At 35.5% G+C, this 26,818-nt stretch overlaps 2 protein-coding genes across 4 annotated transcripts in view; both read left to right on the top strand.

Moving 5' to 3' along the window:
• Positions 1 to 5,349, top strand: part of G2E3 (G2/M-phase specific E3 ubiquitin protein ligase) — a gene marked incomplete at both ends in the record, with an annotated part of 37,725 nt that extends 32,376 nt beyond the window's left edge. For both annotated transcript variants that reach the window (XM_084239779.1, XM_084239778.1), the window contains 2 exons: positions 3,534 to 3,724; positions 5,093 to 5,349. In XM_084239779.1, coding sequence (XP_084095905.1) covers positions 3,534 to 3,724; positions 5,093 to 5,349 — 448 coding nt within the window. The remainder of the gene's footprint in view (positions 1 to 3,533; positions 3,725 to 5,092) is intronic.
• A 5,995-nt stretch (positions 5,350 to 11,344) lies between these two features.
• The window catches only part of SCFD1 (sec1 family domain containing 1), a gene marked incomplete at both ends in the record, with an annotated part of 97,526 nt that continues 82,052 nt past the window's right edge, over positions 11,345 to 26,818 (top strand). The window contains 6 exons of one of the 2 annotated variants that reach the window (XM_084240740.1): positions 11,345 to 11,402; positions 16,159 to 16,229; positions 18,166 to 18,254; positions 18,715 to 18,805; positions 22,261 to 22,383; positions 23,576 to 23,663. In XM_084240740.1, the coding sequence (XP_084096866.1) occupies positions 11,345 to 11,402; positions 16,159 to 16,229; positions 18,166 to 18,254; positions 18,715 to 18,805; positions 22,261 to 22,383; positions 23,576 to 23,663 (520 nt within the window). Of the gene's footprint in view, positions 11,403 to 16,158; positions 16,230 to 18,165; positions 18,255 to 18,714; positions 18,806 to 22,260; positions 22,384 to 23,575; positions 23,664 to 26,818 lie in introns of those variants that run through there. The other variant, XM_084240741.1, reaches the window with a different exon arrangement.

The following is a 26,818-nucleotide window of genomic DNA, read 5'->3' on the forward strand; positions in this document are numbered from 1 at the left end:
TTCTGGGTAATAGGTAGTAAGCATTATTTGATCAACAAGGTAAGGCAGGTGTGATCCTTGCTCATCTTTAGGTTAGAATACCGATCTTAAAACTTGCTTGTATCTGTATACTCTTCCTTTTTAAAAAAAATAATGGGAAAAGTAAATGAAAATAGGTGGAATGATATAACTGTGTAATCACCATCCAGATCTTATGATTATGAACCTCTGACCAATCTTATTCATTATACCTTACCCTTGTTATTAAATCCAGTATTATTTTTTTAAGAAAATGCCAAACATTTTAAAGTTCTTTTTCAGTTTCATAATCATTAACCCATAGCCTTAGATATACTTAATATGTTCAAAACTGTTAAAATTGTAATCCTTACTGAAATTCTTTACTGTCTCATTGTTGACCAGTATCTTTATTATGTTTTGTGTACTTTTGATGTTAATACTAATAACTTTATTGTATATGGAATGACAAGGTATTTACTGTCCATTTTGTACATTCTGGCCCAAAATCTTTGTTTCTTTCAACGGAAAATGGGTTTTTCAAAGCCACAGTCTGGATACGGGAATGCTCATTTTGCCATGTTTCTTTTCAGTAGCCCAAGAGTAGGAAATACAGTAGGGTTCTGTTTGGTTTTGATTTTTCAGCATAAAATACACAGTAAGTTTATGCTGATACATTTGTTTATTATATCGAGGGAACATTGGTTTACAACACTGTATATAATGCAGAGTTACACTCTTTATGTATGTTAACCAAACCATGCCTACCACTAGTGCACCCATAGTCTGCTACCAAATCCAAATAGCATGTCAATTAAAAGAACAAACTGAAAAAAATAGAGAAGAGAACAAACTGAACAAGACAACAAAGTATTGTTACATTGATTTAAAATAGAAAACAAAGCAAAACATGAAATGTGGAAATCAATCAAATAGAAATATGATCAAATACTTCCATTTCTAGATGTTGTAGAGTGGACATACTCTCTCTGTTCTGTTAAAAACGCGATGTTATATGTAAAACAAACATAACACTTTGAAAGGTAGAGAGATGCAACATACAGTTGGGTATTTCAGAACCCAAGGAACAACATAATATATAGAAGAGGAAATCTAGTCATATAAAGGAAAAGTAGAAGAATTTGTCATCAGTAGACAGACCTAGCCTTAAAAAATTGTCATAGGAGGGCCTCTCCCACTGGCACAGCACAGTTGGATCCCTGGCTGCCGGCGAGGGTCCAACATGGCGCGGCAGACCACTCCTGTCTCGCCCACTGCTCCCCTCAGCAGTGTATTTCATCAGTCTGCCTGTTCTGTTCCCCACTCTGGCTCTGGTGAATTCTCTCATCCTCCCGTGCCTCTGACTGTACCCAGTGCTTGTAGAAATAAATAAATAAATCTTTTAAAAAATTGTCATAGGAAGCTTGTGAAACAAGCAGATTATTAAAGATGGAATTTTGGAATATCAGGAAGGAAGAATAATAAGAATAAAAGCTTATTTCCTTCCCCTCTTCTGTTTCCTAAATATATTTGATGGTTGAGGCAAAAATTGTTAACATCTCTTCTTAAGTTGTTCACAATTATATAGAGAAAATATCTAAGAAATTACATTATGAATAGGGATGAACAAAGGCACTGAAAGGTAGTTAGTTAAGGTTTTCATACTTGATAAAATGTTGACACCAGTAGACAATTACATTCTTTAAAATCCACAACATAATGTTTCAAAATCTAAAAAACATTATAGGGACTCTCTGGTGGCCCAGGCGGTTGTATGCAGCACTGTGAAGCTGTCCACAGCCTCTGCAGTGCCGGTTCAATCTCCGCCAGCCTCGGAGCAGCCCACATGGTGTGGCAGACCTCTCCCGTCTCTCCTGTCTCGCCTGCTGCTCCCCTCAACAATGTATTTCATTAGTCTACCTGTTCTGTTCCCTGCTCTGTCTCTGGTGAATCCACTTACCCTCCTGCACACCTGGCCTGTACCCTGGTTCTTGTATAAATAAAATAAATATTTAAAAAATATCTAAAACATTATAAATAAAAATTGATTTAAAAGAAACCCACAGGAATTAAAAAAAAAAGAGGCAAACATGATTATGAAAGTGATTGTTAAATGCCAGTTGGAGAAAACAAGAGCTCTGTAAAGGTAATATGAGAATTTGCTCAAAGAGATTGAAAGCCTCATGAAAGTTAGAATAATAACACCCTTATATATAGTTAACTAATAAACATGAGAATAGGGCAATACTATAGAAAGAAAATGCTGCTTGAGGAGTTTCTCAGGTTCATAGGACTAAATGAACCAAACTAGTATACTCTGATAAAACTAGTATATTCTGATGAGCAAAAAGACATTATTGGAAAAAGAAGGATCAGTTATATACAAAGCAGTTCTTCCCTTTAGATCATTGACAATAGCCAAGGTAATAACTTCACAGAACAGGTTATATTATCATGCAAGAGTGGGAAGGATAGAGAGACATTGAATTGACTTTATGGTACCCAGTAGTCTCTTAGATGTTTTTCTGGGCTTGAGATGATAGTTTTACAGTGATGAACATACACCTGCTAAATAAAGCCATGGGAGAGGGAAAGGAAGAGAAGATACCTTGTTACTAATTCATGAGGAACAAACAGCAACATTTAAGCCAATGGAAAAGTAAAACCAGCATCAATGAAAAGTTCCAGCCAGAGAAATAAGGGGACACCGGGAAACTGGTGCTGTAGAAAGAAGTCATTCGTAAACTTAGGTCTGTTTTTCTTTAGATGTAGATAAGAATTGAGGCAAAAATAATGGGAAATTAAGAAATAGTAGTGAATATAATTTTAGTAGGTTGTCTTGAAGGAAATGACGATGGGATTGATTTTTTTTCTCAAAGATGAGTAAGGTAAGCACCTTCTTTTAATAAAGCACTTCCATTTAAATGCTCTCGAGGAAAAGCCAATAGAAAGGGAGATTAATCTATGTGGCAGAATACCTATGGAGGTGGCTAGGAAATCCAGAACACAGGTAAGGCTTATTGTGTCCAATAAATAAAAACGGTGCCTCCTTTGCCTGTTACTAAGAGTGTGCATTTTAAAATGTGTCTTTAATTGTACATTCAGTTTTGCTTATTTTCCCATTGGGACTCTGAGAAAGAATTTATATTTTTTTGTAAGTAGGGAAATCAGTTTTCTGGAATGTCTATTGAAAATATTTTATCACTCTTTGCAATCTGTAGACTTCATCTTTATAGTAACTAGCTGGAAGTGTAAAATACTTAAGATGGCTACTTCTTTCCTCTTAATAAAAAATTCTTAGCTTAATTTTTAAAAGATTCTATAGTCAAATTATGTAGGCATATAAAATTCATTTTATATTAATGTATTTACTTTTTATGGATTTGAAGGTATCATAGGGCATATAGTATATTCATATTTTTACACATTTTTCTCACATCTATGTATATATGGTAGTAAATTAGCTGGAAGTGTTAATTCCCTATAGTAATACCTAACGTGTGTGAATATTGGCTCATTATTTTTCTTCTCTTAAGTTTTAAGCAGGGTCTGAAAACTCTTGGAGTTTTGGAGAAAATTCAGACTTACCCAGAAGCTTTTTGTAGCATCTTCTGTCATAAACCTGAGAATCTTTCTGCAAAAATCCTTAGTGATCTTTTTACAGTACACACATTATCTGATGTACAGGTTTTGAGGTTTTGGAACAGTTACTTACAGGATGTTGAGGGTATGTAAATGTTTTATTTAACTGTCTTAGAATGTTTGCTTGAAGATATTTTGTTTCTTTGAGTTCCAATTTTTGATAGTAAGACTTCAGTCTCCTAACTCCATATTTACCAAAGAAAACTTATTTCAAAATAAGTCCATATGACTGAGTCAAAAATTATGAGGAAAGGTTATAAAGCTATACTGTATATTACAACTTTTTTCCCATAGATAATTTGAGGTATTATGAAATCTTCTTAGAAAACATTAAATATATGGATGATAGCCACAGCATAGAATTGCTTCAAAGCTTGTCATCTACAGGCATACCTCCTCTTAACTGCTCTACACTGTTACTGTGTTTTTGTAAGACCCTTCAGTGAAAAGATTGTAATTAGCTTAAGCCTCTGGTGATGGTTACCTTTTTTTAGCAATAAAATTTTTTTAAGGATTTATTTATTTATGCATACAAGAGCTGGGGTACAGGCCAGAGGCATGGGGGGGTCGTGGTGAGAGGATACACCAGAGAGAGTGGGGAGCAGAACAGGCAGATTGACCGAATTACACTCTTTAGGGGAGCAGTGGGCAAGTCAGGAGAGGTCTCATGCACCATGTGGATTGCTCCCTGGCCGGCTGGGGATCGAACACTTGCTGAAGAGGCCAGACAGCTTCATAGGTTGCGTCTTAACCCCTTGTGCCACTAGGGAGGCCCAGCAATAAAATTTTTTTAATTAATGCAGTGTACAATTTTTTAGAAGTAATGCTATTGTGCACTTAATAGACTATGGTTAGCATAGCTTTTATATATACTGGGAAACCAAAATGGTGGTGTGAGTCACTGTATTGCGATATTTGCTTTAGTGCAGCGGTAGAACCAAACCTGAAATATCTCTGAGGTATGCCTGTATTTGATCTTTTCCATTCTTAAATTGAATTATTCTTCATCCATTGTTAGGGCCAGTATAATATAAATTTATCACTGAGCTTTAGTCGTGTAAAGTCATTTATTTAATTTTATGAGAAATTTTCAGTTGAAATTTTGTTTAGTTAGGGTAGTTGGTGGTTTTACACCATTAAGTTTTCTCTTTGTATTTGTTGAACTAGTTCATCAAATAGAGGTTATCTAGAAGTGGTTTTAAATTACTTTTAATATTATAGCCCAAAAATAAGGAATCTCCAAATCCATTCAACTAAAAGATTTTATGTGTCCTACATTGAGATTCAAGTAAATGTTTGTTGAATGCAATGTTTTCTTTTCATAATCTGACTTAGTAATTTAGTTTGCCTATAAAGAAGGGAGTCTCTGTTTCCATTTTAGTTGGGGAGAGTTTATGGTTGTAGCAATATAAACCTTGGATTTCTTTTTCTCTTTTTTTAATAAATTTTTCAGATGGTAAATCTGTAACAACAATGGAAGATATTCTTATTTTTGCAACTGGTTGCAATTCCATTCCACCTGCTGGATTTAAACCCACTCCTTCAATTGAGTGCCTGCATATGGATTTTCCTGTTGGAAACAAATGTAATAACTGTCTAGCTCTTCCAATCACCAATTCTTATAAAGAATTTCAAGAAAATATGGATTTTACCATAAAAAACACTCTAAGACTAGAAAAGGAATCAAGTTCTCACTACATTGGACATTAAAATGTTCAGACAGAGAGAGATGCTTCTTTAAAAGCTGCTATTGATATTATTTCAGAAATCTGTCTGTCATCACTTTTGGACACAAGTGTTAGCTTCAGGCCCAATAAAATTCATGATGTGTATATATAAAGGAATGTTTTGGCCATGAAAGCTAAAAAAATTTTTAAGGATGTACCAGTCAAGATATTTTTCTATTTTCATAATATACATGCTTCATAAACGTCAATATAAGTACTTTCAGAATGACTGTACAGACTTTCTTCAAACATAAAGCATGGTATATATAGAAAAGAAGTTCTCATACTCAGAAGTTTTTATAAATTAGGATTAACTATAGGCTATGCCACAATGATTTTTCTAGTTTTAATGCTATTTTCAAATTATTACTTTTAAAGCATTAAAAAGAAAAGCTAATTGCTGAATTCTGTAAATGAATAGCATATATTCTGGGGTATGTCTTATATGTATTCTTCTTGAGGATGATTGTTTAAAAAGTGTTTTGGTTATTGATTTATATGAAAATAGACTCGCACTGCAATTAGACTGTGCCTAATGAGAAGTATTATGTAAAAAGCTGAATTGCACAAGTATTCTAGATTCTATGGACATTCTATAGCTTTAAAAACACTTCTGAGGTGGATAAAATAAATATAGTAGAAAATGCCTAAGAAAGTGTATTCTTTAAAACCTTGGCTTTGGTCATAGGATTTTTTTTTTCTATATCCCACGTGTATACCACACGTGGTAAACTACAGTATGTCTGGTCCCTAGTCATTTAGGTATCTGAATAATCTTTGGATTGCCATGTGGTACATTTGGCTATTTGATATTTATTATCAAGATGGTTATAAGACAGGTAATCAGGCACCAATGTATTAATACCATTATCTGGGCTCTTGAAAGATACCTATTATTATATAAGTAGATACCTGTTATTATATAAGAAATATAGAAATATGTAAAAAAAATGCAAGTGGCAGGAAAAATTCACTCTGATTCACCATGCAAAGATCTATATTTCTATGTATCCTGTAGATGCTTTACTTATATTTATTTTTTAACTATCAATGTTACTAAACGGCAATACCTAAAAACAGGAAGTCGTGTAATAACACCTTAAAGATATATGATCCCATAATCATGTTATTTACTGTTGCAAAAGAAGAAATTGGAAAAAATCTGGTGTCCCTAATCAAATATAAATGAGTTTTCGTCAAAGTAGAGCATAGGAGAGATAAATCACTGAGAGGTAAATTGCTTGGTTTTAACCACATTTTTCCTGATACACAAAGCAAATGCCAGTTACTGTCATAGACTCATCTACCACAGGAACACCCTTAAGTTATGGTTATTTAAAGAAAAATAACAAAACTGATTTGAGACGGATACTCTTTTAAGCCAAAGGCAAACTAATTATATAAACGTAGTATTATGTTATACTTATTATACTGCAGACCCAACAAATTAAAATTCGTTTGAACTTCTAAATTTTGAACATTAAAGAAGGGCATTTCTTTGTCTTGTATGGAATTCTGTTAGATTATCAAAAGCAATTAAAGAATCAATTATTAAAAATAGTTTGAATATCTAATATGAACTTCAGACTCATCATGAAGCAACACTCACATTTTGTTTCAAATGTTTTGAAAATTAGGTATTTTATTTCTTAACCTAGTTGTAAAATTTTAAAAACTCAAACCAAAAAACCCAATGAGAGCTATTTTCTAGTTATTTGTAACTAATTTGTCTCAGCATTGTAATTAAAGCTGATGCACACACATTTATTTGAGGGAGTAAGGAGACAGCATATTTGAATTGGCTACAATTAAAAACAGTATTACAATTCATCTTTTCACTTATGTGTTAGGCAGGGCCTTTAGGATATGATGGTGTAAATAATAATTTAGGACATTCACATTTCAAATGAAGCATATATATTCATAATTGCAAAATGGTTTTAAGAATATTCCAGTTGTATGAATTTTGGAGAAAATGTTATTTTCTGCAGTATTACTACGCTCAAATGGTTGGAATCATGATTGTTCTTTTTCTATTATAGCCAGTGTACAATTCTTATGACTTGATTTTAAAAAAGAAATATGCTGTAAACCTTTATCAATGTGTATATGTATTTTTAAAATGTTTGAATCATCTGAATGCCAATAGTTTGTTTTCTCTTGCTCTCAATATCAAAGAAAATTATAAATTCACCTGCATTGCATCTCATGTTAATGATCTTGGGTTAGTTTTGTATGCATTGCTTTTAAACAGTATTTAAACCTTTTTTGGTGTGGGCATCATCTGAGTTTTCTTCTGTTGTACTTAGTCATTTACTATTTTAATATTTAAGGTAAAGAATCTTTAAAATAACTCATTAGAAACCATCTTCAGGGCCTCCCCTGGTGGCGCAGCGGTTAAGCGCTGGGCTGCGAAGCTCCCCGCAGACTCTGTAGCGCTGGTTTGATCCCAGGCCTCTGGCGAGGGTCCCACTTGGCGTGCAGACCTCTCCTGCTGCGCCCACTGCTCCCCTGAGCAGTGTATTTCGTCAGTCTGCCTGCTCTGGCTCTGGTGAATTCTCTCACCCTCCCGCACTTCTGACTGTACCCATTGCTTGTATGTATAAATAAATAAATCTTAAAAAAAGAAAAAAAAAACCATCTTCATTTTTCACTTTGTAACAATTTCTGTATTATTAAAAAAAAGGCTGTTTTGGGTTAAGTAAAAAAGCATTTTTCAAGAATTCACTTTTCTATTTTTATACCAGAACTTTTACATTTTCCCCTTAATTGTATGTAAACTATGGGAACTTTTTTTACTCCATTCTGAATGCAAAGTAAAGGAGAATGTAAGGTTTGTCTGACATTGCCTTTTGTATTGGTATTAAATGAAATGATCAGAACAGGATTTTTTATAAACATGGTTTTATTATATAATATGCTTCATTGTGACTTAAAATCTATGAAATGATGTAGTTTTTATGCCTCAAGTAATACGATAAAAAGTTTTATATTTCAAGTAATGCAGTATAAGCAAGGCTTAAGAACACATTTGGTTTAATTGAATGTATATTACCTGTAGTTTAGGAAAATTCAGATTGCTTTGAATAGATAGTTTCCAAGTTCTGATTTTGACGGTTAGATTTTCTAATTCCCAAAAATATCGTAGTACCTACTGTATGCCAGGTATTGTGCTAGGTGTAGTTTGGTATCACTGTTCCCCTTTTTTTTTAAAACCAAATGATGTAACCAAAATATGACTCTGAAAATGAAGTTTTCTAGATATTTATGCCACTGCATTTGAATGATTATATATATAAACTATGTAACTTGTTAGGATTTAACAAGGTTAAGAACCTGACAGAGCTAAATAAATACAAGACCCTTTGGTCCACATTGAGAGATTATATAAGCCAGTTACTGTCTTGGACCTGGGAATCAGTTTTAAATGAGCTGTTCCTAGGTATTATGTTAAAACTATTCCTTTTTTTATATAAAATAATTCCGGGGCCTCCCTAGTGGCGCAGAGGGTTAAGTCTCAGCACTATGAAGCTATCTGAAGCCACTGCAGCACAAGTTCCATCCCCAGCCCGGGACCTAATCCACATGGCCCAGAAGAACCCCTGTCTTGCCTGCCTCTCCCTTCAGCTGTGTATTTCAGTAGATGCACCTGTTCTGCTCTCCATTCTGTCTCTGGGGAAACCTCTCAGCCCCCCCACACTTTTCACCTACATCCCAGTTCTTGGGTATGCATAAATAAATCTTTAAAAATGAAATAATAGTCCATAACAAGCCAAAAATATGGAAAGGTAGAGTCAAAAGATAATAACTAATAGTTAATCTGATTTAATAATAACCACCAGTCAACCTTAGAGGGACTCTACTGCCACTGTTTTTCTGTAGGACATGCTTTCTATACATTTATTGCCCACACTATTTCCACCAAGGACAGTTTTTACTTCATATGTACATACTGTGCATAATTGTTAAACATTGACAGTGTTTTAGTATGAGTAGTCAGGAAGGAATCTTATGATGGAGCTAAATAGATGATAGATTTGCATTTGAAAATAGAAGTATCCAAATGACTAAAATTGGGCTCTCAGATACTGGAAGGTGGGAAAGCTGTGTTTTATATTCCCTGGAGAGTAAAGTTAATTAGAACTTTCTCCTAAGGCAAGAAATGTTATTTTTGTTTAACTAGAACACACTCGGTCATTGATTCTTTGAAAATATTTATGATACGACTGAATAAAGCAGTAAATATTCCCGTTAATTTTTTAGTGACTGTCAATGAGAGATGATGCAATTCTTAATGGGAAATAGGTTCATAATCTTTTACTAAGCTCTATTTTCCCAACCCCCACCCCCTCCCAGTTTTCTACACCTTTCCTTGAATTTGACTTTAGATTCTACATGTAAATCTTACAGTAACTTTGTTATGCTTTGTGATGATCTAATATAACATGCTAATCTGTAACTATAGTTAACATACAAGTAGAACTTAAATGTTTTCACACACAAAAAAAAATGAGAGGTGATGAATGTGATAGTTAACTAGGTGGGGGATTCTTTCACTGTATACAAAATTATAAGATATTTAAAGCGTGCATCATGATGACTTGGTGCATGATGCACGCATTAAATGTCTTATAATTTTGTCAGCTGTACCTCAAGCTTAAAAGTAAGTTGCACCAGGAAAGGAAAAAAAATGTGGGTTTTAGGACGTTTTCCTACTGGCATTAAAAGAATTACCTGTTTTCAAGTTTAATAAACTTACTTGTGAGATAGAGAAGTTAGTGTTTTATTGTAGGATTTTGCTTTTTATGTAATTGTCGGGGTAGCAATTCATTTCTCCTTAATTTTTCATTTTTGAGGCACAATATTTCAGAATTTGGTGCAGTTTCAGAATGGACATTCGACAGCTAATAAAACATCATCAGTAAACTTCAGCACAGGAAATGAGTTGTATCCATTTTTGACATTCAATAAAACATAAGCATTAGAAGTTATGACTATCTGAAACATTTATCATTATGTGACTTCAATTGTACATTAAAACACCAGCACTAAGGCCTCCCTGGTGGTACAAGGGGTTAAGCACCGCACTATGAAGCAATTCGCAGCCTCTGCAGAACGAGTTCCATCCCAGGCCAGGGAGCAGCCCAAGAGGCGCAGCGGACCTCCTCGCCCGCTGCTCCCCTCAGCAGTGTATTTCAGTCAGTCTGCCTGTGTGTTCCCCGCTCTGTCTCTGGTGAATCCTCTCACCGCCCCCCGCCCCCACCCAGTATCTCTGGCCTGTGCCCCGGCTCTTGTATGCATAAATAAAAAAAAATTTTTTTAAAGCACTATCCTCTCCCCCGCAATGTTTTGTAATTTTGCAATTGCATCAAGAAGGGAAATCCCAATGCGCTCTTTTGCACCTCCCAGGCGCCTGTGACTGTGGTGGCAAAACACCATAAAGCTAGACCATTTTGCCAAACAATGAGATTGAGAAATCTACTTGATTAGGGCAACGTTGCAAAGTCGCCGGTTTCCCGGAAAAAGAAGATCGCTAAAGCACAGCAAACAAGAGGAAGCTAGCGTTTAACTACCTACTTAGTCCCAGAAGTTTAATTTCCTTTAGTCCTGTGATAGTTACACCCCTAGAGTTTTCTCATCATTTAACTACCAAACATAAGTTCAATTTTTTGATAGGGTTATTAGAACTACACAATGCTCCTAAGAGCTCAACTTAAAAGCAGCTACTACTTGAAAACTGGCTTCATTCGATAGAATAAAATTACCGCAGCTGAAACACTGGCAGTTGATTGGACTTCACGTTCTCCGAGGACCTCAGATTTGAGTCTCCGAGTTATGCTCACAGATCGGAGGGCGTCCTCTTGGAGCGTCCGCGTCCCCATCGCAACCTCTTCCAGCCACGCCCCTCCAGGTTTTGCTTCCGGGGCGGTCGGGGCGGCCACGTCATCCACCGGCTCCGCTCGCCAGCCGGGCAGTGGATGTTGAGAGTCAACATGGCGGCACCTGCGGCAGCCAGTATTCGAGAGCGACAAACAGGTATCCCCTTAGTTCCCTTCTTGAGGTTTTGTGCCCGCCTTGAGGACATGCTCATGCTGTGCTTGCCTTCACTGGGTCGCGTTGCGTGGAGCTCAGAGACGGTCTTCCAGGTGTTTAGTACAGTTTCCACAGCATCGACAGCCCCTCCCCTTTGAATTTTTAGGAAAGAGATGCCTTGTACTAGACAACTTAGCCCCGTAAGTGTAGTGCAGGAGAATGGGTCTGAGCGGTGGGCCTGTTGCTAACGTCCTGTGCCTGTCGCTTTTCTACTGAACTCAAAAAACTCTCAGGAGAGATCTGGCAGCTTCCATTCGCCCCCTCCCCCTCTTTCTGGTGCCTCCTTTGAGTTCTGAGGGTTTGTTTCCTTGGGTTCTCTTTCACTTTTATTCTTGAGTCATTTTCGAATCTACCACCACAACTGGAAAAGTTTGGCTTTCTTGCTAAAGCAGTTTATCTTCTCTCGTTTAGACCTGTCTTTTGGGGGTCATCTGAAAAGAAATGCCTGATGGAATGGAATTGAAGAATAGCAAAGTAAATGAATAGCTTTTACATTTGAACAAATTAGTGTTTTTAAACTGTTATTTCATATTTAATGGAGCGCGATTATTGGCTTGCAGCGCAGTGAAATATGACTTAAAATACTTCTTTCCTTGAGCTCGATATTCTCTCTTAGGTATTTTTTTGCCTTATTTTTTTGTAAACTTATGAAAACTTGGCTTATACCTGTCAGCTGCAAACTTAATGGCTTACACCTGTTAGCTACAAACTAATGGTTTATACCTGTTTACTAATTATCTTGTAAGTTGCACACTTTTATTCTGAGGAGCTAATAGAAATTCACAGTGGGCATACTTGGAAATTCTGTCTCATGTAATTGTGGTATTTTTGCATGTACATCCAATTAGAAAAGCAATCGGTTGCAATTAATATGAACTTCAGAAGGGATTTGGTTGTACTTAATACTTTTGAATTCAAGGGAAAAACAAAGATAGACTTCAATCTAATAATGACACACAATGCATGCTGAGTTGTGTTCTGCTTTTCCCATTAGATAATATAAGGTTATGGGCTTCCCGCTGGCGCAGCTGGTTGAGCTCAGCGCTGTGAAGTTGTCCTGCAGCCTCTAAAGCGTGGGTTCGATTCCTGCCGGCCAGGGACAAACCCACATGGCACAGCAGACCTCTGCTGTCTGGCCCACTGCTCCCCTCAGCATTGTATTCCATTTAATCAACCTGTTCTGCTCCCCACTCTGTCTCTGGTGAATTCTCTCACCCTCCCACGCCTCTGGCCTGTACCCCAGTTCTTGTGTAAAAAAAAAATAAATCTTAAAAAAAAAAAGATAAGTTATTAGGTGAATTCAGACATACCATAAAGTCTAAGGTTTGGGGAATATCTGCCATTTGTTTTATCAGTATAAGCAAATGGAAGCCCTACGTTTCCATATAGCATTGTTCTGCTAGCTGGATGAACTCAATGAATTAGTTCATACTACATATAAAAAAAAAAGCATCAAAGAAGACAGTACAAAGAAGCTTACTGAAAAATAACATTTTATGCTAGTAATTTTTATTTGCAGAAACTTTGTAGATTTCAGTTTCTACTGAAATGAACTTCATTATAACAAGATTTCACATCATTCTAAATAGGTTATGCCATACTAATCATTCACCAAATTAGTACCTAGTTGAGTTCTGTCTTGTTTTCAGAGAAAGTTAAATCCCTTTATATGTGGTATGGTAGTAGAAGTAACCATTTCCCTAATGCCTATTGAGAATGTTTTGGGAAATAATAGTAACTTATTTGACAGAGAGAAATTTTATATATATTTTTTTTCCTTTACCTGTTTGAAGACTCTTTATTCATCTCTGAAGTTACCTCAGAAGTCATCTCCACTGTGTTTCTTGGGACTCTCCTGTATTCTTAATTTTAGTTCAGCAAGCAGAATCTGTGTTATCTTTGTCCTTCATGCATGTTTCCTCTGCAGGTTCTTGCCCAACTCCCCCACTTCTCAATATTGGGGAGCTTCAGGTCAGTTGCTTGCTTTCTTCTATTGCTCTCATTTAGCCTCTTGCCTGTCAGTACGATCTATATCCTGATGATCCCCAAGAGTGTTTCTCTAGCGTGCACCTCTCCTCTGAATTGAGTCTACCCTATGCCAATTAATTGCAATTCAGTCCTTACAGTTGCTCAAGTCAAACATTTTGAAATTTTCTTGACTTTAGTCTTTCATGTCTCACTTCAGATCCAGCAGTAAATCGTGTTCTGAAAATAAGTCCAGGATTGAACCATTGTCACTGCTATCACCCAGGTCCAAGCTACTGTGAATTTCTACAGTAACCTATTTGTTCTCCTTGCCTTTACATCCCTGCTTCCCTTATTTTTATTCACACAGTACCCAAAGTGATCTTGTTACATATTTTTTCAAATCTTCCCATTTCGATAACCAAAGTAGTCTTAACAGTGGTCTCCAATGCTCTGTATGATCTGGTCCCCACTTGATTTTCTGACCTCACACTGTATTAGTCTCCCCTTTCTTTGAACAAACCAAAATGTTCCAACCTCAGAGCCTTTTTACTTTTTTCCTCTTTCTGAAATATTCCTTCAGAGGTATCTGTATGTGTCTTTATTTATTTACTCAAATGTTACCTCAAGACTTTTCCTGATTATTTAAAATAACACATAACTCTCTTCCCCCACCCCTTTTTTTCCCTCTGTAGCACTTATTGTGATCTCACATACTATGTTTTACTTAGTTTGTACTCTTTGTGTTCCAGTGAGAATGAAAGCTATTTGAGGATAGGTGATTTTATTAAGTTTGTTGTATTTGGTGCCAACAGCTAGATCAGTGACCACCTGTAGGATATGTGAAGTTGATCAGGCTTTTTGCGCCACTAGCCTCTGTGGCTATCACCTATGGCCTTGATAGTGCTAATGCAAGAGGTGCTTTGGAGCGTGGGCGCAGGGCACACGTGCCTGATTGTGGGCACCTGGAGCAAGGGTGTGCACGCATGCGCAGTTGTGCACACCTGAGCCTACAGTTCTGGGATATAAGGGTGGCATCACTCAGAGATGGGAGGATGGTTGCAGCAGGATGGCTATGAGAGGGTGAACTGCTTGACTACAGAGGAGCAAGACCGCGAGAGAACACCAGAGAGAGCCCAGAGGAAGAGTAAAGATTTCTAGGGGGCTGGGAGGATCCATTGCCTGCCTCCCAGGTGGGCCTGTGCCTGCCTCCTAGCATGCCAGACCCCTGCTTGGTATGCCTGAGTACCTGGTTCTTGGAGAGAGCACTAAAGCCTGTAAGAGCCACTGAGGGCCCCGGGACTCTCCTTTATCCATCTGCCCAAACACGTAGTGAATGTTGCCCCATGCATGCTGGCAAAACACCACCAAATGGGGCCTCCTTGGTGGCCTTGGGTCAGGTCTCAGTGCTATCACCTCTAAGGCCTGAGTTTGATTCCCAGCCTGGAAGCTAACCCACATGGCACAACAGGTCTCTCCTGTGTCGCCCACTGCTCCCCTCAGCAGTGTATTTCCGTAGATATGTCTGTTCTGCTCCCCACTGTGGTGAATTCTCTCATCCCCTTCACAATCACCCCTCCCCTGCACCTCTGGCCTACACCCCAGTTTTATGCAAAAATTAATTTTACAAAATTTTTTTTAAAAACATGGTAAACACTCACTGAACATTTGTTGAATGAATAATAAATTTAGTTGACAGTATTTGTTTAGTAAATGAATGAAGAAAACATTCCAGATAAGGGTAAAACTACTTGAACCAAATCTAGGATTATGGATAGGATGTTTAGTTCTAATAAAGAAATCTGATTTGTCATTTCAATTAAAAGCAATGATTTAAAGCCTTTGAGAGCTACTCTAGTAAAAGTAAAATTACGTTTTTATACATTCTCTGAATACAGGACATGTAATTTATTAAATTCACTGTGTCAAAATTCCTGTTAACAAGTTAGCCAGGTTTCAGAGTTGAGGGAATTCACCTGGATGGAGCTGAGAAGACCAATCTGGAAATCTGGCCTCTTTCACTTAGCTAATGCCTACCTCTGGAGAATGCAGTACACCTGGGCTCTCATGCAGTCCAGGCTATGGTTCTTTTCTAGCTGTCCTGTGTCAAGAGTGTGACCAGATTGCCCTAGAAACAAGATTTTCTTTTGAGCCTTGAAAGCCAGGATCTTGTCTGTTACCTGGAGGTGGAGGAAGAACTCTGCTAAAGCACAGTGGGAGAGTTAATTGTGGATCACTCTGTGTTGTGAATTGATGCACAAGTGGTTTGATATTCTTTAGTTCCCTGGAAGGAGAACTAAATCCAAATGCTTTTAAAAATTAACTAGGTAGAATTTAGATTTTCCATTCTTTAAAAATTTAGATCACCTAACTGGTACCTTCCCTTGAATATTCAATCATCTCAAAGAGATTATTTAAAAATACACATATATTATCATCTCAATAATAGTAGTATGGGATCATCAAGAGAAATGGAAAAGGCTTTTTTCTGAATATTTTTTACAGTTTTATGTAGTGACAGATGGCTATTGTATTTTAGAAAATCACCCAAACACTTGCCAATTAGCTGTTGGTAAAATGGTCTTTTACAAAGCCTGATTCTTGTTCTACTTAGTCATTTGATCAGTTTTACTAGAGTTGATTTCTTCATTTTGTTAAATAATAAATGTTTGGGGGGGTGAAATCGTAGGAAAAAATCAGTGGTAATATTTAATAAGACTATTTTAATTTTCAGTGGCTTTGAAGCGTATGTTGAATTTCAATGTGCCTCATGTTAAAAACAGCACTGGAGAACCAGTATGGAAGGTAAAAGTTTTTGTTTTAATGGGGACTGTTTTCTTCTTCTTAGTCCTTATTGATGGTAATTGGCAGGAATGTCTTTTTAATTCTGAATGGTAGCACATTCAGTTGAAATGTATGAAGATTTTTTTAATTTAATATGCATGAATTTAGTTGTAATGCATGAATATGTTATTTAACATCCTACTGGGCATATTTTTTATAAACATTTTGTGTAGTGAGCTAGGCAATGATAATTGTCATTTTAGGTGAGCCAGCTGATGTCTTGGGTGGGGCCTCACTGATAGGTCTTTCTTCTGGTTAATGTGGTGTTCCTTAGCTTTTGCAAGAATAGAATTGTTTCTTGCAAGCTTGCTCAGAGTTAGTCAAAAGGACCAATCCATTTTTAACAACTCATGAGAGAATGATCTATAAACCAAAATGTATGAGAAAAAAGCTGTCAGTAAAACTGTTAAATGGACAAGAAAGCAATCTATAATCTTTCTCCTTTTAGAAATGCTGAAGAATCTAAAAATTCCTATTTTGAGCACCTTCATTTTAAACTTTATGCTATTCTATCTCCAAAGAGATTATACAGTTTAAACATATTGGTTTACGATCATTTTATACTTGGCTGAAAACAAGTTAACTTGGTTAGAATTCCGGATGTTTTGAAAATTCTCATAAATTCTTTTAAGTCCTTTGAGTTTATGCTAAGATTAAAGTCATCTGTATTGAATTCATAATTTAAACTTCAGCATATCCCCTAATTCACCCCTTCCTACTTATTCATGGGCATCTTCTTATTACACTTACATAAATTGTATTTACTTTTTCTAAGGGCTATATATTTTAGCTTTGAAATTAAATAGCTTGAGAATTTCTTGTGATTTGCGTCAAATTCTTGACCTCAGCATTTCTGTATCACAAGATTAATAATATGATATATTGAGATTTAAAAAGGAAAGATTTTTTGTTCAATTTATAACCTCTTCTTAATTGAGCAGAAAGATTTTTGGCATTCAAGAAAGCCAATGTTTTTAAAACAGCATGTTTAAGGTGTTGTAAAACACACTAGTTGAAATGTCTTTTTTATTTGCCTTAACTCTAAAACTGAATTTGAATTAGGAAACCCTGTTGGATTTCTTACCACATCTCAAAGGTGTCAGTTTTATTACTTTTAGAATGTAAGGAAGTGCATGTGACAGAATAAAGCTAATAGGTACTCATTAGGAACTTAAATTTAAAGTAAACATTTTTTAGGACGCTAAGCTGCTTAAATTAGAAAGTTTTCTTATAGCCATTGAACTTGTTACAAATTACTTTTGAGAGTGATGATTTTTACTTTTTCAGAAAGAACATATTTGAAATAAGCTGTAAAGTTTATATGAATGTGCTGTATGTTCTGACATGAAAATTTTATACTTTAATATGTTTTATTTAAAATAGAAAAAGTATTTGATAGGAAGAAATTTATGTAATTGTTAATTTGTTGTAGCCTAAGTAATAATGCTTTTAAGAATGAGTTACTGCATTGGTAAATAATGGTATGAAATACTAAATTGAAGTAAGGTTAAGAATTGAGTATGTATGGGGCCTCCCTGGTGGCACAAGGGGTTAAGACGCAACCTGCAAAGCTATCCCACAGCCACTGCTGCATAAGTTCGATCCCTGGCCAGGGAGCTACCCGCATGGCACGGCAGACCTCTCTTGACTTGCCCTCTGCTCCCCTCAGCAGTGTATTTCAGTCAGTCTGCCTGTACTCCCCACTCTGTCTCTGGTGAATCCTTTCACCGCCCCACGCCTCTGGCCTGTACCCCAGTTCTTGTATGCAAAAATCTTTGAAGAAAAAAAAACTGAGTATATATGATTTAATAAAATGTTCTTCAACATTGTCTTAGTATGAGTTCTCTATTTACTGGTGATTGATAGTTATATGTAAAGAATACATTTTGTGTACTAGGTGCTCATTTATGACCGATTTGGACAAGATATCATCTCTCCTCTGCTATCTGTAAAGGAACTAAGAGACATGGGCATCACTCTGCATCTGTGAGTTTTAGCTTATTTCTAATAGTGACATTTGTTTTCACAGGCTTATTAAAGATTTCATATACTTTTCATTTTAAAAATATATTTGATTTTATTTATGGTTAAATTTTTCTGTTGCTCTAAAGATTTTCAACTTCCTGTTTTCCTATTCTTTCTTCCTACTCACTTCCTCCCACCATATTTCTGTGAAAAATGGAGTAAAATTGATTTTGACTATACTTTAGTTCTCATTCAGGGAGAATATTAATAAAAGAGAATGTCTTACTCTAAGAAATATAGATTAAAAAGATTAGGATTTTAATATTAACACTGGTAGGAGGAAGTTGGGTTAACTGATGAATCACAACAAAAAAGTCACTGTCCTTGAACTTGTGAACTGGTGTGAGAAATATTGCTTTAAATTATCTTTTCAGATAAGTGACTAAGAAAAAATGATTTTTATGTACTTTATATCTTTTAGGCTTTTGCATTCTGATCGAGATCCTATTCCAGATGTTCCAGCAGTATACTTTGTAATGCCAACTGAAGAAAATATTGACAGAATGTGCCAGGTAATGAGTTCTTATTTTCCTGTCAAATGTGGCAACAAAATTAGAAAAAAAAAAAAGCCATTCTTATGTTCAGTATGAACAATCACAAAGTCTTAGTTTTCCACTTTGAATTTTGAGACTACCTTTGAATTTTAAATAACCTGAAAGAGTAAAAGTTTTTTGGCTGAAGAAGGATTATATTGATAAGATTGAGTGACTATAATAAAACAGAAAACCTAATTGTATTAGCTTTAAAATTAGGGATTTATTTTACTAAAAGATGGGAAGTCTGGGTGTAGGAAGGCCAAGTAAGTATAGCAACTCTGTAAGACAATTAAAGACTCCAGCTCCTTCTATATTTTTGATCTATCATCTTTGTCAGTTTTCACTGTCTTGTTTGTTGCTTCATAGATTCAAGGTGGTTTGTAGCTGCCACGTAGACCTCACATCTATGTTCACGGCAAGCATAAGCAGGAAATGCACCATGCCAATACTGACTGTTTATTTTGATCAGAAAGTTAAACTTTCTAGCAACTACCAGAAGTCTTACATCTGTGTCTCACTGGGTTAGGGAGACTGTAAAAGTTAATATATAGATAGTGTGTCACCATCCCAAACAGAGCTGGATTCTTTTAGCATTGAAAATTGGGGAACTAGACATTGGCTAGGTAGCTATTGTTGTCTGCTACAAGACACAAGTATCTTTACTTGAATACTTATTGACTATTGTATCAAATTACTACTTAAATTATCAGGTTTGTATATTTTGTGTCCTATGAAGCTTAACAAAACCTCTATTCCTCTTAATCCTGCATAAACTTGGCAGTGCCCCTTTAAAGGGTTACTATTTTCCAATCCCTTCCTCTGTCATCTTTTTACAACAGCTTCATTGAAATATAGTTTGCATGCTATACAGTTTACTTATTTAGATTGTATAGAGTGTATAGTTCAGTGGCTTTCAACGTAAATAGAATTGTGCACCCATCACTGTAGTCAATTTTAAAACATTTTCATCACCTCCAAAGAAACCCTTTGGTGTCTTTAACTCTTAATCCCCAGTCCTCCCACCTCCTCCCCTACCCTATTTGTTTCTGTGAGTCTATTCTGGATATTATATATGAATAGAATCATATATTTTTAATAGAATCATATTTTGAATAGAATCATACTGTTTTATTTGTGTCTTCTAAGATTTTTAGAGTTTTGGCTCTTACATTTATGTCTTTGATCTTTAGTGTTAATTTTTACATATGACATGAGGTAGGTGTCCAGCTTCATTCTTTTGTGTGTGACTATCCTGTGACTGACAAACAGCATTTGTCAAAGAGGATTTGTCAAAGAGGATTCTTATCTCCCAATGAATGGTCTTTGCAACTTTGTCAAAATTAGTTGACAGTAGATACATTAGTTTATTTCCGGAATTCGGATCTATTCCATTGATCCCTATGTCTGTTCTTATGCAAATACTACACTGTTTTGATTACTTTTGCTTTCTGGCAGGTTTTGAAATTGGAAAGTTTAGACCAACTTTGTTCCACCTTTTCAAAATTGTTTTGGTGTGATTAATGCAAAATAATTTAGGATTAGCTTGTCCATTTCTGTAAAGAGTCACCAGGGTTCTGATAGGAATTACATTGAATCTAGATCAATGTGGAGAGAATTGCCATCTTCACAATATTTTGTGACCCATGAACATGGGGTATCTTTCCATTTATTTAGATCTTTCATTAGTGAGTTATAGTGTTCAGAGTCTAAATTTTGTGTTTCTTTTGTTAAACTTATTCCTTCATAATTTTTTTTCTTCATAATTTTTAATCCTATTGTGAATGGAATTGTTTTCTTAATTTCACTGAGAGGATTTTTCATTTTCCATTTACACATAAGCAGTTGATTTTTATATATTGATCTTGTCGCCTACAACTTTGTTGAATTTCTGTGTCTTTTTGAAATGGCTCTATCATTCTTTGATTAATTTGGCATGGTAGGATGTTCCAGTCTTATCTTGTTCTTTCTCTATCCCAGCCCAAGATTCAACCATTTGTTTAAGGAGCTCTGGTTGCTTTTTATTTTTTTTTTTAAGATTTATTTATTTATTTATACAAGCAGTGGGTACAGTCAGAAGCGCGGGAGGGTGAGAGAATTCACCAGAGCCAGAGCGAGGAGCAGAGCAGGCAGAAGGAGCGAAGTACACTGCTGAGGGGAGCAGCGGGCGGCAGGAGAGGTCTGTGCACCACGCGGGACCCTCCTCCAGTGGCCGGGGAGCAGCCGGGGATCGAACTGGCGCTGCAGAGGCTGCGGGCAGCTTCGCAACCCAGCGCTCTACCGCTGTGCCACCGGGGAGGCCCTCTGGTTGCTTTTTCTAGAGAATGATATTTAGAAGCAGTGTCTAGGCACCAAGTATACCCATTGCTACTAAGGTGTCATGCTCTTATACCACCTTAATGAACTAGGAAGTGTATGCATGTACATATGTGATTGCACATATACTTATATATTTAACTCTATAAATCTCTGTATCCACCTCTAGATAGATTGAAAAGATAATCTCCAAAATAGTTTTAATTCAGAAATACAGGATTCATTCTAATTTTTCTTTTTGCCTTTATAAATTTGTCATTCCTTTCTCTGATGGTGAGAAGTATGGCTTCTATTATCCTCAACATATTTATTTTCACCATCCTCTCAATCATTAACACCTTTAAACCAATCTCCCAACCTTTGTTCAACCACTGCCCTTTTCAGTCACTGTGCTCACAGGCTCTTAACACCTTAGTTTTTCACATTTTAACATCTCTGAAATCAGATGCATCTTAAAATTAATGATGTGTTAAGAAATTTTATTGACAGTGCTACTTTTTCTTAATGTTGCATAAAATAATGGTGCCTCTTACAATTGATTATATTTTAGTTTTGAGGAAATAATGGTATTTTTATTATTTGTTTGCCTAGAGTTTAATAAAAGAAAGAAGTTTAAGAATTTTCATAACTTTAAATTCTGCTACTCTTGCATGATTGAGAAGAAATGCATCTATAAGTGAGCACTGAAAATAATGACATTTCTGTGCACAGAGAAGGAAGTATTTGTTGTATTGTCACATGACCAAAGCAACAGATGGTGATGGTATCGGCCAGATAGAATAAATATTTCACTATATAAAAGAGCCACTTCTGCATATACTTAAGAAAAATGCCTATGTGCAGTATTGTAAGATTTTATTGATAGCTTTAAATGTGACTAGATTGAGTAATGATGATCATTTTATTTTAATTTAAATTAGCTAATTATTAAAATAAGTATTAGTTACATCTACTAAAACAAGTAACCAGTACTGTTTTTTTCTCTTGGGATATTTTTGATTATCATTTATATTACCTTGTATTCTCCAAAATCTTGCTCTTATAGTATCTAAGAGGTTTGTATTCTTGATCACCCTTTATACTATTCTGTAAAAATGAAGTATTCATTGTATTTATAGGATCTTCGAAATCAACTCTATGAATCATATTATTTAAACTTTATTTCTGCCATTTCAAGAAGTAAACTGGAAGATATTGCAAATGCAGCATTAGCAGCTAGTGCAGTAGCACAAGTAGCCAAGGTAAGAAATTTTGATTAGCTGATTACATTTTGTTAATCTAAAATTTAATAGTATCCTATGACTTGTTAATTTTCATAAATGTCTAATTCACAAAGAACCAGAGCAACCTAAGAAATATTTAATCTTTTAGAAAGAGTTCTAATGTGAATTATCTTCAGTGTGAACTAGACAAAATAAACCAAAACTATTACTCAGTGAATTTGAAAGACAAAATAAAAAGCAGTATCAGTTTTGCTTTAGACTGGAATTTGCATAATTTTTGTATCTCAGCTGAGTTCAACGGTTGTCATATATTGTACTCAAAACATGTTGACATTTGTTTAATCTGTAAATGCTTTAGTCACTATGCTATCTCCAGATCTTTCATTAGAGAAAATCCAAAATGGCTATGTTGCATATTATAAGAAAAAAGGAATTAACAACAGGCTATACATCATTGTGATTTTTAAGTCAAATTTAGCTTAGTTATAAATAAATTTGTAAAATCTAGTCCTGATTATGACTCTGTGTACTCTGTGCTTTTTGAATTTGATCAAAAAAAATGAAAGTACCTATGAATGATGTAGGTCTAATAAAGGACTGAACAACCATGTATTTACTTACTATTTTTTCCCATTGATTTTTCTTTCTTAGATTTAAATGATCCACTGCTCCCTGTGATTAGTTTTTGAAGCTTGATGTTCTTCCTCTTTCAAAATTTATTGTTAATTTTGCATAAAATAATAGGAATGGTTTTCAAGTTGTTTTAAATTTAATGTATTTCAAGTAGTTTTCTCAATTTTTCAGTTGCTTGTGTTTCTAAAGAAACACTTTATAAAAAATTCATGGTGGGCAAATTTACTATGATTTCTTGGGAAAATGTGATGTTAAGGTGAATATAAAAAAATAAAATTCTGTTTTCTCCCTAAAATAGATATACATTCCCATCCCAACCACGATTCAAGTTTTTATGTCTTCCAAACTTTTGTATTCTGAAAATGTTATTCTCTTCCTGACATTCACTGCCCAAAGACTTGTTTTTATTGATTTTTAATATTAACTCCTCATTCTTGCCCAATTAGGCAGTCTACATGGTATGATATTTTACTTATTGAATATAATTATAATTTTTTCCAATTTCACTACTGGAGATTAAATGTGCTTTAGTATGGCTGTATTCTAAAACTAATTTATAATCCTGCTCTTTTTCTAGGTTTTTGATCAGTATCTCAATTTTATAACCTTGGAAGATGATATGTTTGTATTATGTAATCAAAATAAGGAGCTCGTTTCATATCGTGGTATGTAATGATAGGACTATTGTAATTGTTAACCAAGTGAATGGTATATTATAAGATAAATAGTGAACACGTTTCAGTATACTCCAAAACCAGTTATCTGTACAGCAGTAGAGATGTAAAAGATTTTAGAAAGCACACAGAATGAAGTCTCAGACTGAATTGTCACATATAAGCAGTATTCAGTAAACCTGTAAGCTTATTGGAATACCAATTCTTTGCTCTTTTAGTTATCCCTAGAGCAACTTGCATGAAAGGTTCAGTCATAGCAAATACGACAGTGTTTTAGTAGTAGGAATCAGTTAATATTTTAGTACTTCCAGACCTCCCTGGTGGCGCAAGGGGTTGGGCACCGCACTGTGGAGCAATCTGCAGCCTCTGCAGCATGAATTCAATCCCCGGCCGGTCAGGGAGCAACCCACAAGGCACAGCAGACCTCTCCTGACTTGCCTGCTGCTCCCCTCAGCAGTGTACTTTGGTCAATCTGCCTGTTCAGTTCCCCACTCTGTCTCTGGTGAATCCTCTCACACACACACATCTCTGGCCTGTACCCCAGCTCTTGTGTGCATAAATAAATTTATTTTAAAAAAAATACATATTTTAGTACTTCCACCTTGGACAAGAACAAGTTATTTTGCTTCTCTGTGTTTTACCCTCTCCATTTGTACAATGTGGACAGTAATACTATCTACCTCATAGAATTTTTGTGGTAATTGATTGGGTTTAATGTATGTAAAATACCTAGAAAATTCTCTGGCACATTATAAGAAATGTTATCAATGCTCCTCCTAGTGTTTAGTGACCGAGGACTAGGAAGGCCAGGTATTCTGTAGTGTGTTAACCTTGCTTTTATATAGAAATTACTCTGCCCGAGATGCTGGTATCCAATTACAAAGCATTGGTATCCAATTATAAAGCAGTGGTCAGCTGCCTTAAAGAACATAACAATCTTTTGGTTTCACTGAGTTCCATAGCATACTTTCTTGTTGAAATTAAACAGTGTTCTTAAAAGAGTATATAAGTATTTGTTAAATTGCTATGCAAGAGATATTTACCAGTAGTTGTCTACTTATAATTAGTTGAGTTTTAAATTAATTAGCTACTTAATTGAATTACATATTTAAAACCTAGTTTCATTTAAATCTGTAAACTAAACTTAAAAATTTTATTTTATTAGTAAAATCAGTTACTTAAAAACAAGCACCTTTACTTTTGTTTGATCAGTTAACTCAGACTTAATAGACTGAATTCCAATCATCCTCTTTCTTTTTTTTTTAAGAGCTCGGGTACAGGCCAGAAGCGTGGGAGGGTGAGAGGATTCACCAGAGGGAGCAGAACAGGCAGATGACAGAAATATACTGCTGAGGGGAGCAGTGGGCACAACAGGAGAGGTCTGCCACACCATTTGGGAATCTCCCTGGCCAGCTAGGAATTGAACCCGTACGGCAGAGGTTGTGGACAACTTCACAGTGCTGTGCTCAACCTGCTGCGCCACCAGGGATGCCCCCAATCATCCTCATTTAATTAGCTTAGCAGATGTTAAATTCCTTTAAGCACTTTTTTTTTTAAAGATTTTTTTTTTTTTTTAAATACAATAGCTGGGTTACAGGCCAGATTCACGGGAAGGTGAGAGGATTCACCAGAGACAGTGGGGAGCAGAACAGGCAGACAGACTGAAAGCACTGCTGAGGGGAGCAGTGGGCATAACAGGAGAGGTCTGCCGTGCCATGTGGGACTCTCCCTGGCCAGCCGGGAATTGAACCCATGCTGCAGAGGCTGCGGACAACTTCACAGCGCTGTGCTCAACCCACTGCCACTGGGGAGGCTCCCTTTAAACACTTTAAATTGCTTCAGTATATTAAATTTTCTTAAGTACTTCACATACTAGAAAGAAGCAGATTTACAAATCCAGTAATTTAAATAATTCTGAAAAATTTATCAGTCTAGCTTTATTTTTCAAGTACTTATTAAATTTTATATCTCTCAACCCCAAAAAAAGTCTAAAATTATTAATTTTAAAGTGTAACTCGATTCATTTTCCAGGTTATCAATAATGTAATTATAATAACAATAATCTATAAGCATTTATATTTACCCATGTGATTAATTGCCCGTATTCTCAATAGTATAATTATAATAGTATATTGCTTTTATAAGCATTTGTTATATAAACTCATTTACTCCTTAGAAAACTTTGTGATGTAAGCAGTATTATTTCCATTTTCCAGGTTAAGAAACAGAACAGATATTAAATAACTTGAAATAAGTTATGAAACCCAAGCACTCATTTAAGAGATAGTGCACTTAGCCATTATGTAATTTCATACCAAATTTCTCAAGTATTGTCAGTGCTTTAACTGACAATCTGAAACTGATTGTTCCTAAACATAAATATGTTAATGCCATGGTTTTGATTGGTATCACCTACTTTTTGTGGACTGGGGACTTACTCAATTGAAGAAGAGTTTTCTTGTTAGACTCATGAGACCCATCTCAGATTAATCAGATTGTTATCTCAGTAGAGTTGAGGTTATTATTGAATAGTTTAAGATTGGTAAGCCATTATATAATTACATAATGAGACCTCTCATTCAGAGGTGTGGGAACTAGGCTATAGGACCTAAGAACTGGAGACTTCTATATAGATTTTACCTATAAAAGTGATTGACACAACCAAGTATTCCCCTGATTGGTCTCCTCTGAATAGTATTTTTATGCCATTTCTGTCATCTGATTTGATAGATGGCAGCCTGCAACATTAAGTGTTAGCGCATTTCCCAGTCCAGATTCTGATTGCTTGGTTGAGTTCTTTGTTATTGTTTTATTTTCTGCATAGGCAATATTTTCTTTAAATATTTTGACATATCCAATTGGAGTGCCTTGTCTCTCATGCTAACACAAATTCTGTTGTTAAATTTAGTATTTTTCACATACATGATTGACAAATTAGAAATATATAATGTTTTAGATAACATAGACATTTGTTATTGGAACAAATAGTGAACATATACTTTGTCAAATTCTGGACCCTAGCTATTGTGAGAGATGAGATGAATAAGGTAAGATTTCTGACTGTCAGGGACAGTCTTCAAGGCAGTGTTTCTTAAAATGGAGCTGTATAAATCACCTGTCAAAATTTCAGATTTCTTAGAATTATT

The sequence above is a fragment of the Talpa europaea genome (assembly GCF_964194135.1).
Source record: "Talpa europaea genome assembly, chromosome: 8".
In the NCBI taxonomy this organism is placed as follows: Eukaryota; Metazoa; Chordata; class Mammalia; order Eulipotyphla; family Talpidae; genus Talpa; species Talpa europaea.